This window comes from Lithobates pipiens, unplaced genomic scaffold, assembly GCF_037356315.1.
Source record: "Lithobates pipiens isolate NorthernLeopardFrog02 unplaced genomic scaffold, aLitPip1_a1.2 Scaffold_30, whole genome shotgun sequence".
In the NCBI taxonomy this organism is placed as follows: Eukaryota; Metazoa; Chordata; class Amphibia; order Anura; family Ranidae; genus Lithobates; species Lithobates pipiens.
Genome location: NW_027507791.1, coordinates 149,678,400 through 149,693,291, shown reverse-complemented (window position 1 = coordinate 149,693,291; position 14,892 = coordinate 149,678,400). Strand labels below are relative to the sequence as shown.

Genomic DNA, 14,892 nt, shown 5'->3' with positions numbered 1-14,892 from the left:
TTGCAACAACCATTTTGTTCTGTACAAAAATGTTATATATATATATATATATATATATATATATATATATATATTGTATAATTTTTTTTTTTTAAATGTTTGGGCAATTGTCTAGCAAAAGAAATATGATTTTACATGTAGGAGGGAAATGCCAAGATTGGCCTGGGATGAAAGTGGTTAATGTGTAATGTATGTTCCTTGCTAACCACTTCAAGACCAGGCCTATTTGAGATTTGTTGCTTACAAGTTAAAATTACTATTTTTTGCTAGAAAAAATTCCTTAGAACCCCCAAACATTATGTATATGTATTTTTTTTTTTTTTTTTTAGCAGAGACCCTAGGGAACAAAATGGCGGTCATTGCAATTTAAGTCACATGGTATATGCGCAGCTATTTTTAAAGCGTAATTTTCTTGCGTGTATTATTAAAACACACTTTAATGAATCCTAATGCAAAAGAACACAATATACAACCCCATTTTTTTGGTAAATATAAGACAATGTGACACCGAGTAAATAGATACCTAACATGTCATGCTTTGAAATTGCACACACTCGTGGAATGCCGCCAAACTTCGGTACTTACATTTTTTTTTTTTTTTTTTTTAACAGGTTACCAGTTTAGAGTTAGAGGATGTTTAGTGCTAGAATTATTGCTCTTGCTCTAACGTTCGTGGCAATACCTCACATGTGTGGTGTGAATTCCGTTAAAATATGCGGCGCAACCTACATATGCACGCACTTCTGTGTACGAGCACGAGGGGATGGGGTTGCTTTCCAGGGGGGAAAAAAAACTGCCATTGTTTACATCTCCCAGAGTCGAAAGTGACATCATGACTTCACTTCCGGCCTCCAAGGGTCATAGGGCTGACTTGGGACAGTCTAGTCCATGGTCAGCTTTATGGTAATCCAGCGCCGCCGCTGGATCAGATCTCAGATCTCTGGAGGAAGGGAAGGGGACGAATGTCCCCTCCCGCTGCCTGTAAAAACCATCCAGTGGCTAAATAGCTGCTAGGATGGCTTTTACTAGTGAGGGACTCGTTGGCTGAAAGCAAAGATATCTGAATGATGCCTGTAACTGCAGGCATCATCCAGATATCACCACTTCAAACTAAGGATGTCATATGATGTCCTACGGGTGGGAAGTGGTTAATAATTCTGCTACCAAAATGAGTGTGTGCTGTAAATTTCCTCCAGCGTTGCTCCTGTTCCTTCTTGCTGGAAGCTGCCATTTTGCTGAAGCCCAGAGCCCCTGAACAGCAGCAAATCAAAGTGGAACTAAGCCCATCGATTTTAACAGTTTCAGAAAAACAGTTAGCAATCCCAGCATTCCAGGAATGTAACTGTCACATTTGTTTGCGTCCTTTTCTGGACCCGACCAGAGGAGACCTTGTTCTTTTGAAAAACAGACTTGCTGGCTGGATCATCAGATGGAAAAAAGAGAAGAAAGCATAAAAAAAGGAAAACCAATACCACCATCATATCTAAGGATTGGATAACGTCTGGATGAGGAGAGATAAGCAGAAAAGTGAAATCTGCTATTGCTACTAGCTGTATCTGACTGATAAAGATGAGAGCTTTACATGCCGATCTTGAAAAAGTGAAGCATTGTGAATTGGCAAGTATGGCAGCATGAATATAGGAAAACCTTAGAGGCCGTCTGACTACCCCCATGTACACCAGAATACTGGGAGGGTCCCTAGTGGTCAGAGGGAAACCGAGGAGCAGAATATCTGGAGGATAATCTACAAGCGATTTTACAAGGGGATTAGAGGTGAGAGTTGTGCCAGTACAGAAGTGACACAAGGGTGTCCACATTTGGCACAAAAGTGATAACCGATCAAAGGTGTTGGGAAGCTGTTTCACAAAGAAAAATTCTAGAGACTGATTAAACACTGCACTGACTATTTATATTGCTGTTTATTAGGATCCCTATAATTGGTCAACACGGTATTGTGGAGTGAAGATATTAAGTTGCAGTTTATTATTTTGTGTATATTGTAAAATGTTATTGTTTGTATTGGAATTTATTCATTGTATAGTTGTCACATGACAGCAGTGCAGCATCACTTTATTTTAAATACCCATCATATAGTTGTTGGAACACTATTAGGTGCTTGCATCAGCTATCACATAAGCATTGATTGTTATATATACACCAAACGAATAATAGTAGCGCAAGAGCATTTATTTCATTTTTAATCCTAGATATAGTGAATGTAAATTCAGAAGTTTTTTATCAGCCACCCCAATACTTGCCTGAGCCCCCTCTAGATCCAGTGATGTTGCATAAGATGCTCTGCTGGCTGGGACTGCTGCCCAGCGTCATTGGCTCCTGCTGCTGTCAATCAAAATCAGTCAGCCAGAGAAAGGGGGCGAGGCCAGGCCGTGGCTCCATGTCTGAATTGATGCAGGGAGCTGTGACTTGGCTCAGGTGCCCCCATAGCAAACTGCTTGCTCTGCGGTCACTCAACCGAAGGGAGGGGCCAGGAGCACCGATGAGGAACCTGAGAAGGAGGATCGGGGTTGCCCTGTGCAAATCCACTGTACAGAGGAGGTAAGTATGACATGTTTGTTATTTTTACCTAAACTGAAAAAAAAAAAACTGAGACTTTAGTATCACTTTAATGTTGGGCAGGAATTCCATTTTAAGAGATATTGCTGAATCTGTGGACAAAGGGATTATGGTATTACTTTACATGTCCTACTTTTGGAGAATTACCAAAGAATGTTATCATAAGTATCACTAATAATCCCAGTGTAACCACATTTTAAGGTTTTATTCTTCACTGTTTTGGTTACAAAAACTTCTGTTTTTACGTAGGATACCAGAATGAGAAACCAGCTTTAATATCCAAAATTGAGCGCGGTCAAGATCTGTTCATTAAAGAATTGGAAAATCATTCACAGGGTAAGTAAGCAGGACACACATTAGGGCTGTTGCACATAAGGACGTATGAACGTATGAACATTCACAGTAAAATGCACCGCATGCGGCTAAACGCATGGAGTTGCAAGCATTTGCGTTTACATGTGTATGGGTGTATTTTTTTTCTGAATGCAAAATTTTGTATTTTGAAAAATACACTTTTTGCTCGTGTAAACATCATTGCCAGCAGTTACACATGTATAGCCACGCAAAATATATTCTGTAATGCTGGTCTATGGCCAAAATTCAGCAGATTTGGCTCCCGTGCGCCAGAACACCGGATGTATTTTACTCTTTTTGGACCTGTGCAAGAACCCTATGCATTTTATTTAGATTCAGAGTAATTATCTCACCTTGTATCCGCTCTAATGTTGCAAAGGAAGAAACAAATATTGTATGGTGTGTTTGGTTTTGTCTACAGATCCATTTTAATTCCCTCCAAGGATATTTGGCTTATTTTGGCTTAAATTCCTAGAGCTGCCACTGTACATTCATACAAAATTGGGAGTGGCCTTTAAAGTGGTTGTAAACCCTTACAACCAACTTTGACCTACAGGTAAGCCTAGATTAAGGCTTACCTGTAGGTCCAAGAAATATCTCCTAAACCTACACGGTTTAGGAGATATTTGCCGAAAGACAGACACCGCTGTCTACGGCGCATGCCGGCACACTGAGCACGGTACTGTCGACGAAGATGCTGCGCGTGTCGGCTCCCGTGCGCATGCGCGGGAATGATGTCAATGCAGCTTCGCCGAATGACAGCGGCGGAGCATCGAGACCCCACCGAGAAGATGGGTGCGCCGGACTACAGGGGACAGCGGTAACTTCGCTGGCTCCTGTGTCATGTAAGTGACACATACTGGACTACTGTGCGATGCATAGTAGTCCATTATGCTTTGCCTTTGCAGGGAATGAAAGAGGAAGTAAACTCATCAGGGTTTACTTCCTCTTTAAGAACTCCAGTCAAATCGGTTTTCTGTGAATCCAGTCCTCAATTCAGTCATGCATTGATTAAATCAATTTAACCACTTAAGGACCGAGCCTCTTTTTGAGATTTGTTGTTTACAAGTTAAAAACTTTTTTTTTTTTTTTTTTTTGCTAGAAAATTACTTGGAACCCCCAAACATTTTTTTTTCTAATACCCTAGAGAATAAAATGGCGGTCGTTGCAATACTTTGTCACGCTGTATTTGCGCAGCAGTCTTACAAGTACACATTTTTGGGAACAGTAAAGTTAGCCCAATTTTTTTTTTTTATATATTGTGAAAGATAATGTTACGCCAAGTAAATTGATACCCAACATGTCACACTTCAAAATTGCTTGTGGAATGGTGACAAACTTTTACCCTTAATCTCCATAGGCGACGTTTAAAAAATTCTACAGGTTGCATGTTTTAAGTTTCAGGGGAGGTCTAGGGCTAGAATTATTGCGCTCACTCTACCGATCGTGGCGATACCTCACATGTGTGGTTTGAACACAGTTTTCATATGCCGGCGCTACTCGCGTATGCATTCGCTTCTGCACGCGAGCTTGGCGGGGCACGTTTAAAAAAAAAAAAATTTTACTTTTCTTATTTAGTTTACTTTTATTTTTTATTTTTACACTGTTTTAAAAAAAAAATAAAAAAATAAAAAAATTGTGCCGCTTTTATTCCTATTACAAGGAATGTAGATATCCCTTGTAATAGAAAAAAAGCATGGCAGGATCTCTTAAATATGAGATCTGGGGTCAAAAAGACCTCAGATCTCATATTTACACTTAAATGCAATAAAAAAAAATTGGCATTAAAAAAAAAATAAAAGTCCCTTTTTAAGCGCAATGGGCGTAAGTGACGTTTTGACATCGCTTGCATCCTGCATTGTTATGGAGACGGGTGGGGGCCATCTTCCCCTCACTTGTCTCCATGCCCAGCAAGGGTGAAAATCGACTCCACCGCTGCCGATGGCTACGGTAAGCGACGGGAGGAGCGCTCTCTCACCGCCGAGTAAAAGTGATCTTGTGGGATTCCAGAGACCACTCTTATCCGAAAGCGGACCGCCGGCCAAAGAAGAGGATACCAGGGTTGTGACAGTTAGCTTCTGCCATAACAACGATATTCCCTTCAAATTAAAGCGGGGTTCCACCCTAAAGTGGAACTTCCGCTCATCGGAACCCTCCCCCCCCCTCTGGTGTCACATTTGGCACCTTTCAGGGGGGAGGGGGGTGCAGATACCTGTCTAAGACACACGGTCCCAGAGACAGCGCTGCTCGACTCGCGCATGCGTAGTAGGGAACTGAAGCCGCAACACTTCACTTCCTGATTCTCTCACCTAGAATGGCGGCGGCAGCAGCCGAGACCCGAGCGATAGATTGGCCTTGGCTGCCGACATCGCTGGACCCTGGGACAGGTGAGTGTCTATTTATTAAAAGTCAGCAGCTGTAGTATTTATAGCTGCTGGCTTTTAATATTCTATATTTTTTTTTTTTGTAGGTGGAATCCCTCTTCAAGGACGTATATCGGCATGCAGCGGTCCGCAAGTGGTTAATAAAAATTATGTTAACAGATGTGATAAGAGGCATAATTCATGTTAGAAAAAAAACACAAAAAAAGTTTGATATCTTTCTTGTATAACAAATACTTTGGGGTTAAACTTTTTTAGCTTTTAAGACAACCTAAAAATGGGGACATTTCTGCACTTTGTCTATTTTGCAATCATCCACTGAGTGGCACAAGACCGGTTATACTGTCGCCTACAGGAATTTGGGACATTGGCAAACAGAAAAGTTGTAAGCCAGGCCCTGTATAACCCATCTATTAACCAGCATGCCTCAGGTTTTTTTTTCTCTAGTGTCTGAGGAGATTGGACGCCTATTTTTTAGCTCTGTTAACAAAAAATCTATATATATATATATATATATATATATATATATATATATATATATATATATATATATATACTATATACTATATACTATATATTTGGCTAGCTATCTTCAGTTGATGCTAGTTTTTCTTCTGTGATTTTTAAGTAAGATTGCTTGCTGCACCACTAATAATAATAAAAAAAAAATGTGCAGCGCTTATTGTAACAAGTGATCAATTATATGCATCCAAAAAAATTGATAAACAAATAAAACGTTAACAAAGGTGTCTGAAATGGCATTATATCATAAAGTCTCTTCCATCAATCTTTCCAAAAAATATGTGAATATTAACCACTTCAATACCAGGCACCCCCCCCCCCCCTTCCTGCCCAAACCAATTTTCAGCACCGTCACTTTTTAAATGACAATTGTGCGGTCATGCTACGCTATACCCAAACAATTTTTATAATTTTGTTCCTGCAAACAGAGCTTTCTTTTGGTGGTATTTAATCACATCCACGTTTTTTTTTTTTTTTTTTTAAGTTTTTTTTTTGCTAAACAAAAAAAGACCGAAAAATTTTGGGAAAAATAAAATTTTCTTTTGCTTCAGTTATAAAATGTTGTAAATTACGTTTTTTGTTTTTTTTCCTGCACCACTGATGGGCACTGAAAGGTTGCACTAATGGGCACTGATGGGTGGCACTGATGGCACTAATGTGCATCACTGATGGCACAGACAGGCATTGCTGATGGGCACTGGCATCCCTGGTGGTCCAAGGTGGCATACCTGATGGCCATCCATTGTGGGCTTCTCTGGTCCTGGTGGTCCAGTGTGGACATCCTCGGAGTGGGGGCTGTGCTGATAATCAGCGCAGACCCCCTGTTAGAGCCACTGAACGTCTCACCTCTGCTTGTGCCTGTCAGATGCGAGTGAGGAAAAACAGATTAAACAACTCTTCCTGTTTACAATGTGATTGGACACGGCTGATCACGTGGTAAAGAACCTCGGTCAGAGGCTCTTTACCGAGATCGGTGTTGCGGAGTGTCAAACTGACGCCACACTACCGATCGCAGCGCTGAACGCCAGCTGTTATCCTGAAAGACATCATGACATTTAGTCAGGATAATTGAACCACCACCCCGGCCGTCATTCTGCTATAGGCTGGGCGGGAAGTGGGTAAACAGTCTATTTTGTGATTAATCCGTGCCTTCTGTGCTTTCACCACTGTGCTCGATCAAGTCGTGTGATCACCAGTTGTGCTCCCACCTGGACTCAATGACCTTACATGTTATGTAGGGCTGCAATTAATGATTATTTTCATAATCGATTACTTGGCTGATTTTATTTTTTTCGATTAATCGGATAATAACCTTAATAAAACTGTAGTGTATAATTTAGTTAATATGTAAAGTTTAAAATAAAAGGCAATTTATTCTTAAATATCTCTATGCAGTGGTAAATATAAATAACCAGCTATATGGTTAGGGAGCAAAATCTCAAATCCACTCTGCGAATTACAGACAGAAGAGATATACTGTATATACTATTAGAGGTTAAATCTGGTAAATAACTCGGATCACTTTTTTTTTATTTAAAGGGGAAAAAAAAAAGTTGGACTGTTTTGCAGATTTTTAAACAGAACTGTAATATAGGATATGCTGGCAATACAAAAACAATGTCTTCCTTAAAATAAAAAGTAATTTTAAGAACGTTTGTTTGTTTTTCCAATCGTTTGTGGGTTCAAATCGACATTTGTTTTGAACCACAGTGATGGTAAAAAATTTAAATAATTAATAGAAAACTTCTTGGTCAAAGGAATTTTCAGACCGTGTATGTGGATTTCGTTCAGAAATTTACATTCATTTTAAAGCAGAGTTTCATACATATTATAACGTTTGTATTAATAACTTCCTGGCATTAAACCGATGTCTAAATGAAGAAACTTATTTTTTTTTTATTTTTTTTTGCTGTTTTATTTACCTTGTAATTAGGTCTTTATAATGTAACTTCCGTTTTCAATGTCCCGCGGGAGTAGGCGTGTTTATTCTTTATTCCCCGCTGCACACTGTATCCTGGGAGGGCGACGCACTGTCTCCTGGGATCTAAGTTCCTGCGTTCCCAGGAGTCAGTGCGGATCTTGGGAGATTTCAAAACCGGAAGTGATGTGTGACGCGGGTCTGTTTCTGTTGCCATCACAGCGGGGCGGGAACTTCTGACAATGACGCCCGTTGTGATGGCAACCTGGAAGTTTTATTAGAAACCGGACATCAGGGGACATAATTCACCATACAAGTGAGTGTTACATTACTAGTATGTCAGCGTCTGCATGGTAGAAAAAAAATTAAATAAATTGTTTGGTGAACCTCCGCTTTAAAAGCAAGTGAAAATTTCAAACAACATTCTTTAATTCAGTGAATGTACAAAGATTTTTCGTATGAATATTCTCGTCTGAAAATTGATCCGTGTGGCCAGCATAAGGCACAGCGCACACCTATGCAGTTTGCTTTTGATCTGTTTCTGCACTGCCTTTTGCTGTGCGTTTTTTGATTTGCTGCAAATTGAGTTTTTGCATTATATATTTTTTTTTTTTTGGGCCAATTTGTTGTTGGGCAGATTAGAAACATACAAAACACATTACATGCTTTTCCGCAGCTTCTCCGTTTAAATTTATTGAACCAAAAAAGCACCGTTTGGCATTGAAAAAAGTCCCTGACCCTTGCAAACACGCAGCAGCTGAAAAAAGCATTGATGTGAAAGTGTTCCATAGGAAACCATGTTGAATGAATTGCAGTGTGTTTCTGCAAAAAGCATAAGAAAAACGCATAGGTGAGAACCAGGCCTAAGGTGTTTAACAGTAGTATACTTTATTTGTATCATCCGTTGATTTGGGGTTAAAAAAAAAACTAAAATTGGCCATTTATAGTACAAAAAGAGCAGATAATCTCTACTATAAAGGGTTCTTTTTCCTTTTTTTATTTTATTTTTTTGTGGAACAGTGAAAGTAATAATATTATTTATTTTTCTAAAAAAAAAAAATAATAAAAAAAAAATATATATATATATATATATATATATATATATATATATATATATATATATATATATATATATATATATATATATATATATATATATAATTAGATTACACCCAAAAGTAGGGTATATCGGCATTATAACTAGGATTCAGATATAAAGGGTGGAAGGGAGCTATAAATCTTTTATACTAGAGTACTAAACACTGAGACTTTATTTTTTCATTGATATTATTTTAAATTATAATGCACAATACTTGTAAAAGTTTACTTTAACTACTTAAGTACCTCTTCACACCGATGTACGTTGGCAGAATGGCACGGCTGGGCACAAGCATGTACCCCAGATTATATAAGGACTCTAGCTTTTTTTTTTTAAATTTTTTTTTTTTTAGAGCACTCGCCAGTCTTCTCCACCTTCCAAAATTGGTTTTCAGGCAGAGTTTGTTTCTAGTTTTGTGTTTTCAGAAATTCAAAAGTTTCTTCTCTGTTAACACAAAGGGGCCCATGCATGCCCGCACTCCCCAGTATATTTAATTCATAAACGCCTCTCTAACAGAGTTAGGACGGCTGGATTGAAGCACTGGAATCTACCTCACTACTTGCACCATTTAAAAGTTTTTGCCACCGCCAGTCCTACCATAGTAAGGGTTAAGGCTGTGAGATTGTTGACATCGTCTGTTCGTGGGTTAGTGCTTTTTATTTTTTATTTTCCTTCCTTCAGCCTAGAGGAAGCATCATCCTGCTGCTGCTCCTGTAGAATTATGTGGATGCCCACATATGACTTGGTCACCTCCCAGCTGCACGCTCGCTTGTACCCTCCCTTTCCTGACATGCCGGGCTGCATGCTTGGAGAAGGGTCTGGTATGGATTTTTTTATTTTTTATTTGTAAAAAAAAAAAAACAATGGAAGAAGGTCTGAATTGGGGGGCGGGGGGAAATGAATAAGCATGGATGAAAAACTGATGAATACTTCATCCGTTTTGACGTGACTGAACTGATGAAATGAACAGTCCGTATGTGTGAAAGGGGCCTTAGTCCTTTTGGATCAAAGGAATGAACTTCGGTCTGTAAATGAGGTCAGCTTTTACTACCTTTTAAAGACTAAACCTTTTTGACACTTGTTGCTTACAAATTAAAATAAGTAATTTTGCTCTAAAATTACTTAGAACCCCCAAACGTTATATACACTTTTTTTTTTTTTTTAAGCAGAGACCCTAGAGCAGTGATGACAAACCATAGCACCCCAGATGTTTTGGAACTATATTTCCCATGATGCTAAACTACACTGCCGAGAGCATGAGCATCTTGGGTGCCAAGGTTCGCCATCACTGCCCTACTAAATAAATTGGTGGTTGTTGCAATATTTTATGTCACACTGTATTTGTGCAGTGGTCTTTCAAAAGCAATTTTTGGGGAAAAAATACACTTCAAACATTTGGCGACCAGCAGTATAACCGGCAGGTTCGCTAGGCTGTGCGAATCGCCGTAGGTAAACACTCGTAGACGGCATTCTGTGGGCGTGTGCGCACCCATTGGCCAGCGGGGGAGCCAATCAGCGGGTCCGTCCACAATCATTCCCAGCAGAAACAGAACGAGGATCTGCCTGTGTAAACAAAGCAGATCTCCGTTCTGACAGGATCACACAGAGATCCTGTCTTTCTGCTATGCAGGAAGATGGATCTGTGTGTTGTCCCAAGCAGCCCATTCCTCATACAGTTAGTAAACACACCCAGGAAACGCAGTTAACCCATTGACCACCCCTGATGTTAACCCCTTCCCTGCCAGTGTCATTAGTACAATGTCCATGCATATTTTTAGCAGTAATCACTGTAATAATGTCACTGGTTCCCAAAAGAAAAGTGTCAATGTCAGGTTTCCAATCTGTCCACTGCAATGTCGCAGTCCCGTGATCGCTGCCGTTACTAGTAAAAAAAAAAAAAAAAAATGAACTATCCCCTATTTTGTAGACGCTATAACTTTTGCGCAAACTAATCAATATACATTTATTGGAGTTTCTTTTACCTAAAATATGTAGCAGAATACATATTTGCCTAAATTGATGAAGAAATTTAGATTTAAAAAAAATAATTAGTTGGGTATCTTTTTTATAGCAGTAGGTAAAAGGGTTTATATTGTTGTTTTTATTTTTTTCTTCAAAATTGGCGTTCTTTTGTTTATAGCAAAAAAAAAAAAAAAAAAAACGGCAGAGATGATCAAATACCACCGAAAGAAAGCTCTATTTGAGAAAAAAAAAGGACATAAATTGTATTTGGGTACAGCATCGCACGACCGTGCAATTGTCAGTTAAAGTAACACAGTATATCAAAAAATGGCCTGATCAGGAAGTGGGTAAATCTTACTGGGGCTGAATTGGTTAATGAATTAAAAAACTAAACAGTAAAGTTAGCCCATTTTTTTTTTTTTTTTTTTTTTTTTTTTTGTATAATGTGAAAGATTATGTTACACTGCAAGAATTGTGATCTTTATTCTAAGCAAAAAAACGTGATTCTTGTTTTTGGTCAGAATCGTGCAGCTCTTTTTCCTGAATCCCACAGTGGACGTGTGTGTGTGTGTGTGTGTGTGTGTGTGTTTGTTTGTTTGTTTTTCTCTAAAGGTACAAAGATTTTACAGGCAGTACAATAATCTTGTCTAATTTGTTGCTAGATAACTAAATGGCACAATATTAACAATTAATAAAAATGTGTAAGATGTATGATTGGCTACCTTTTAAATTTTAAGGCACAGCTTTACTACCATCAGCTGCTTCAAATTTAAAATCAACATATTATCCATTTACTTACATCGCTATTTGTAATTTTTTATAAAAAGCAGCACATGTTGATTGTGATTTTTTTTCAGCATCATCTATTGTTTGTGATTTTCAGAGCAGTCTGTGTACTATAAAAACTAGTTTATATTTGTATGGTTGCACTATTTATGCAGTGTCTTGGTAGCTGGTCTTATCTAGATATCATAGAAGAACACGTCCTGTGGCGCAGGTGTTAGAATTGATTTCTTTAATATGTGTATTATGCATGTGCCTGTCCACTTGCATTTGAAACCCTGCAAAAAAAAAAAACTATAAAAGACAGTATTTGCCCTTTATTAGGATATAGCCTTTACCCATTTTTCTTTCTACTGCTTATATTGACTAATACATATTTTAAGTTGGCCAGGTAACTCACTTTGTATGCATTTTGTAGATGCTGCTAGTTTCAACACAGAAGAGCTCCATACATCTCCGCTAACACCTGAAAAATTGACTGTGCAAGATATGCATTTAAAAGGTGATCTAGGAAACAGTACAAAACCTTCTTCTAATGAAAAAGGGAGTCTGCTAGCCAGACGTCAGTACAACTTCAGAAACCGAGTTGCCATGGAGTACAATATGTTTTATGATGATGTAAAGGAAGTGAGAGAACTTAAACCTCCTAAATGCTTGCAGAGGAAGTCAAGATACGACAAAATTGTATATGACCCCAAATTCAAATCGGAGGAGCTACATACATCTTTGTCAACCCTTAAGGATTCAATACTGGAAGAATTATGCTTTAAAGGTGAGCTAGAAAATGGTACAAAAACGTCCTCTAAAGAAAATGGTAGTCTTTCCCCAAAATGTCAGTACAACTTCCGAGATAGACTTGCAGTAGAGTACAACATGTTTTTGGATGATGAAGAGAAAGTTAGAAAACTCAAACCACACACAAGCTTGCAGAAGAAACCAAGCTATAGCAAAATTATACATGCCCCCAGCTCTAACATAGAAGAACTACATACATCTTTAAAACCTAATGTATTGCCAGGGCAAGAAATACAAATATCAGCTGACCCAGAAAACAGTACAGAAACATTGTCCAGTGGAAATGGCAGTTTTTCCATGAAGCGTCAGTACAACTTCCGAGACAGACTTTCTTTAGAGTACAGTGATAAAGATCAAGTGAGAGAACTTAAATCTCCTAAGCGCTTACGAAAGAAGTCAAGCTATGGCAAAATCCAGCAGTGCACTTCGTCTTATGAAGATGAGGTAAGAGGACTTAAACCTCACAAGAGCTTGCAGAGGAAGTCCAGCTGTGAAAAAATTGTAGATGTCCCCAGTGTCATCACAGAAGAGCTACATACATCTTTTTTAACACCTGAAATATTAACAGGTGGAAAAGTACACATCACAGGGGACCTAGAAAACAATACAAAAACATCATCTGATAAAAATGTAAATCTGCCCCCCAAACGGCAATACAACTTCAGAGACAGAGGTGCAGTGGAGTACACTGGGTTTTATGACGATGATGAAGTGAGAGAACTTAAACCTCACAAGAGCTTGCAAAAGGGGTTAAGTTATGGTGACATCCAACCAAAGTGTGGCCGTTACCGGTGTAGTGAATGTGGGAAAAGCTATAGTCAAAAACCAACGCTAGTGAAACATCAGATGATCCATACTGGCATTTCCATCTATGTTTGTTCAAAGTGTGATAAGTGTTTCACTCAACGTTGTAACCTCAAGAGACATGAGAGATCTCATTTTGTGGAGAGACCTTGTGTTTGTTCCTACTGTGGTAAGGGCTTTACTGAATCTTCATCATTACTCAAACATCAGAGAATTCATACTGGACTTAAGCCATTTGCATGCTCGGAATGTGGCAAGACCTTTAGCATAAGTACCTACCTTATTGTGCACCAGAGAACTCACACCGGAGAGAAGCCCTATGTGTGTGGAGACTGTGGGAAAAGCTTTACCCAAAGTTCCAGTCTCATCACACACCAAAGAACTCATACAGGGATAAAACCATATGGCTGCATAGAATGTGGGAAGGGCTTTTCTACCAGTTCCCACCTTATCACTCATCAGAGAACTCATACAGGAGAACGTCCTTACCTTTGTGGGGAGTGTGGGATGGCCTTCAAGCATAGCACCCATCTTGTTTTACATAAGCGAAAGCACACTGGTGAGCGGCCCTACAGATGTGCTAAGTGCCCGCGGGCTTTTTCCCAGAGACCTCAGCTTCTAAAACACCAACGAAAACTTCATGCCTATGAATAGTTTTAAACTAATTTCTAATGTCTACTTTTCAATCATCTCGTAATATTTTATTTATAATTGTAATATGCAGCAGCAAAATATATAGGAAAAAACTAAAACAGATTGCATTCCCCCTGGGTCCACAGCAAAGTCTTCATTAGGACTGTTCAGTAACAAAGAAGGTTCAGTGCAGTCTGCACTAAAATGAGAGCCTAAGTGCAGTCAAAGACAGAGAAAAATCAGCACAAGGGATGTAACTTGCAGTCAGTAGGATGTGTTCCATGTGTGGATTCCTCTTTGTACCTTTCCAAAGCACCCCACCACTACCACTGTGTAGCAGGTGTTAATACAAGAGAGGGCATGACTATGCCTGCTTTTTCCGCTCAGCTTCTCCATTCATAGAAGTCATACTACTGCTTCTAATAGAGAAACAAGATCTATGAATTAAAGGTCAGGTCTATCAATCCATCTGCCTGTTCTCCATTCTTAGACTGTGTTCCATTCATAGAAGCTGTAATACAACTTTATGTCCCTTGGCTGATTTATCTGTTTGTAATTTTTGGGTGCACTTAGGCTCTGTCATGTTTTGAGAAGGTTTGAGAATACATGTATTTTCTATAATTGTTTATCCTTTAAAAAGTTAACTTTGTCTTCTTTGGATTGTTCATTAAGGGACACATGATATTCAGAGACAACTGGGTTATATTGCTGCTTACAGAATTGGACACTGGCATGCAAAAGGTGTTGGTTAGACAAGATAACCCCTCCTACTCCTAGGATGCCTGTTTTTTTTTTTTTGTTTGTTTTTTGGAAGTGTTGGTGTTGCTTCTGGGGAAAACTTTGTACATTACTTTTAATTTTGATCAAGATCTATTTTCTGCTAGTAGGTTTTACAATAGTACAAAGCCAAGAATTCTCCTATTTGTAGTTATCTGGATCAGCCAACAGCTGACACTGCCCTGGAAGCTGTACTTAGACCCCACTCTAGAAAGTGTGAGGAAGGCCTGTAAAACAACACTTTTTTGCAGTGGGTCAGTTAGCCACAGAGTGCTTTACATGTTAAGGGC

General features: G+C 38.9%; 1 protein-coding gene across 1 annotated transcript in view; it reads left to right on the top strand.

Annotated features, from left to right (window-relative positions):
- LOC143942237 (uncharacterized) overlaps positions 1-14,474 on the top strand; it is a 127,584-nt gene extending 113,110 nt beyond the window's left edge. Inside the window, exons 14-15 of the mRNA XM_077463486.1 lie at positions 2,824-2,910; positions 12,012-14,474. Of these exons, the coding sequence (XP_077319612.1) occupies positions 2,824-2,910; positions 12,012-13,846 (1,922 nt within the window). The 3' untranslated portion in view covers positions 13,847-14,474. The remainder of the gene's footprint in view (positions 1-2,823; positions 2,911-12,011) is intronic.
- The last annotated feature ends 418 nt before the right edge of the window (positions 14,475-14,892 follow it).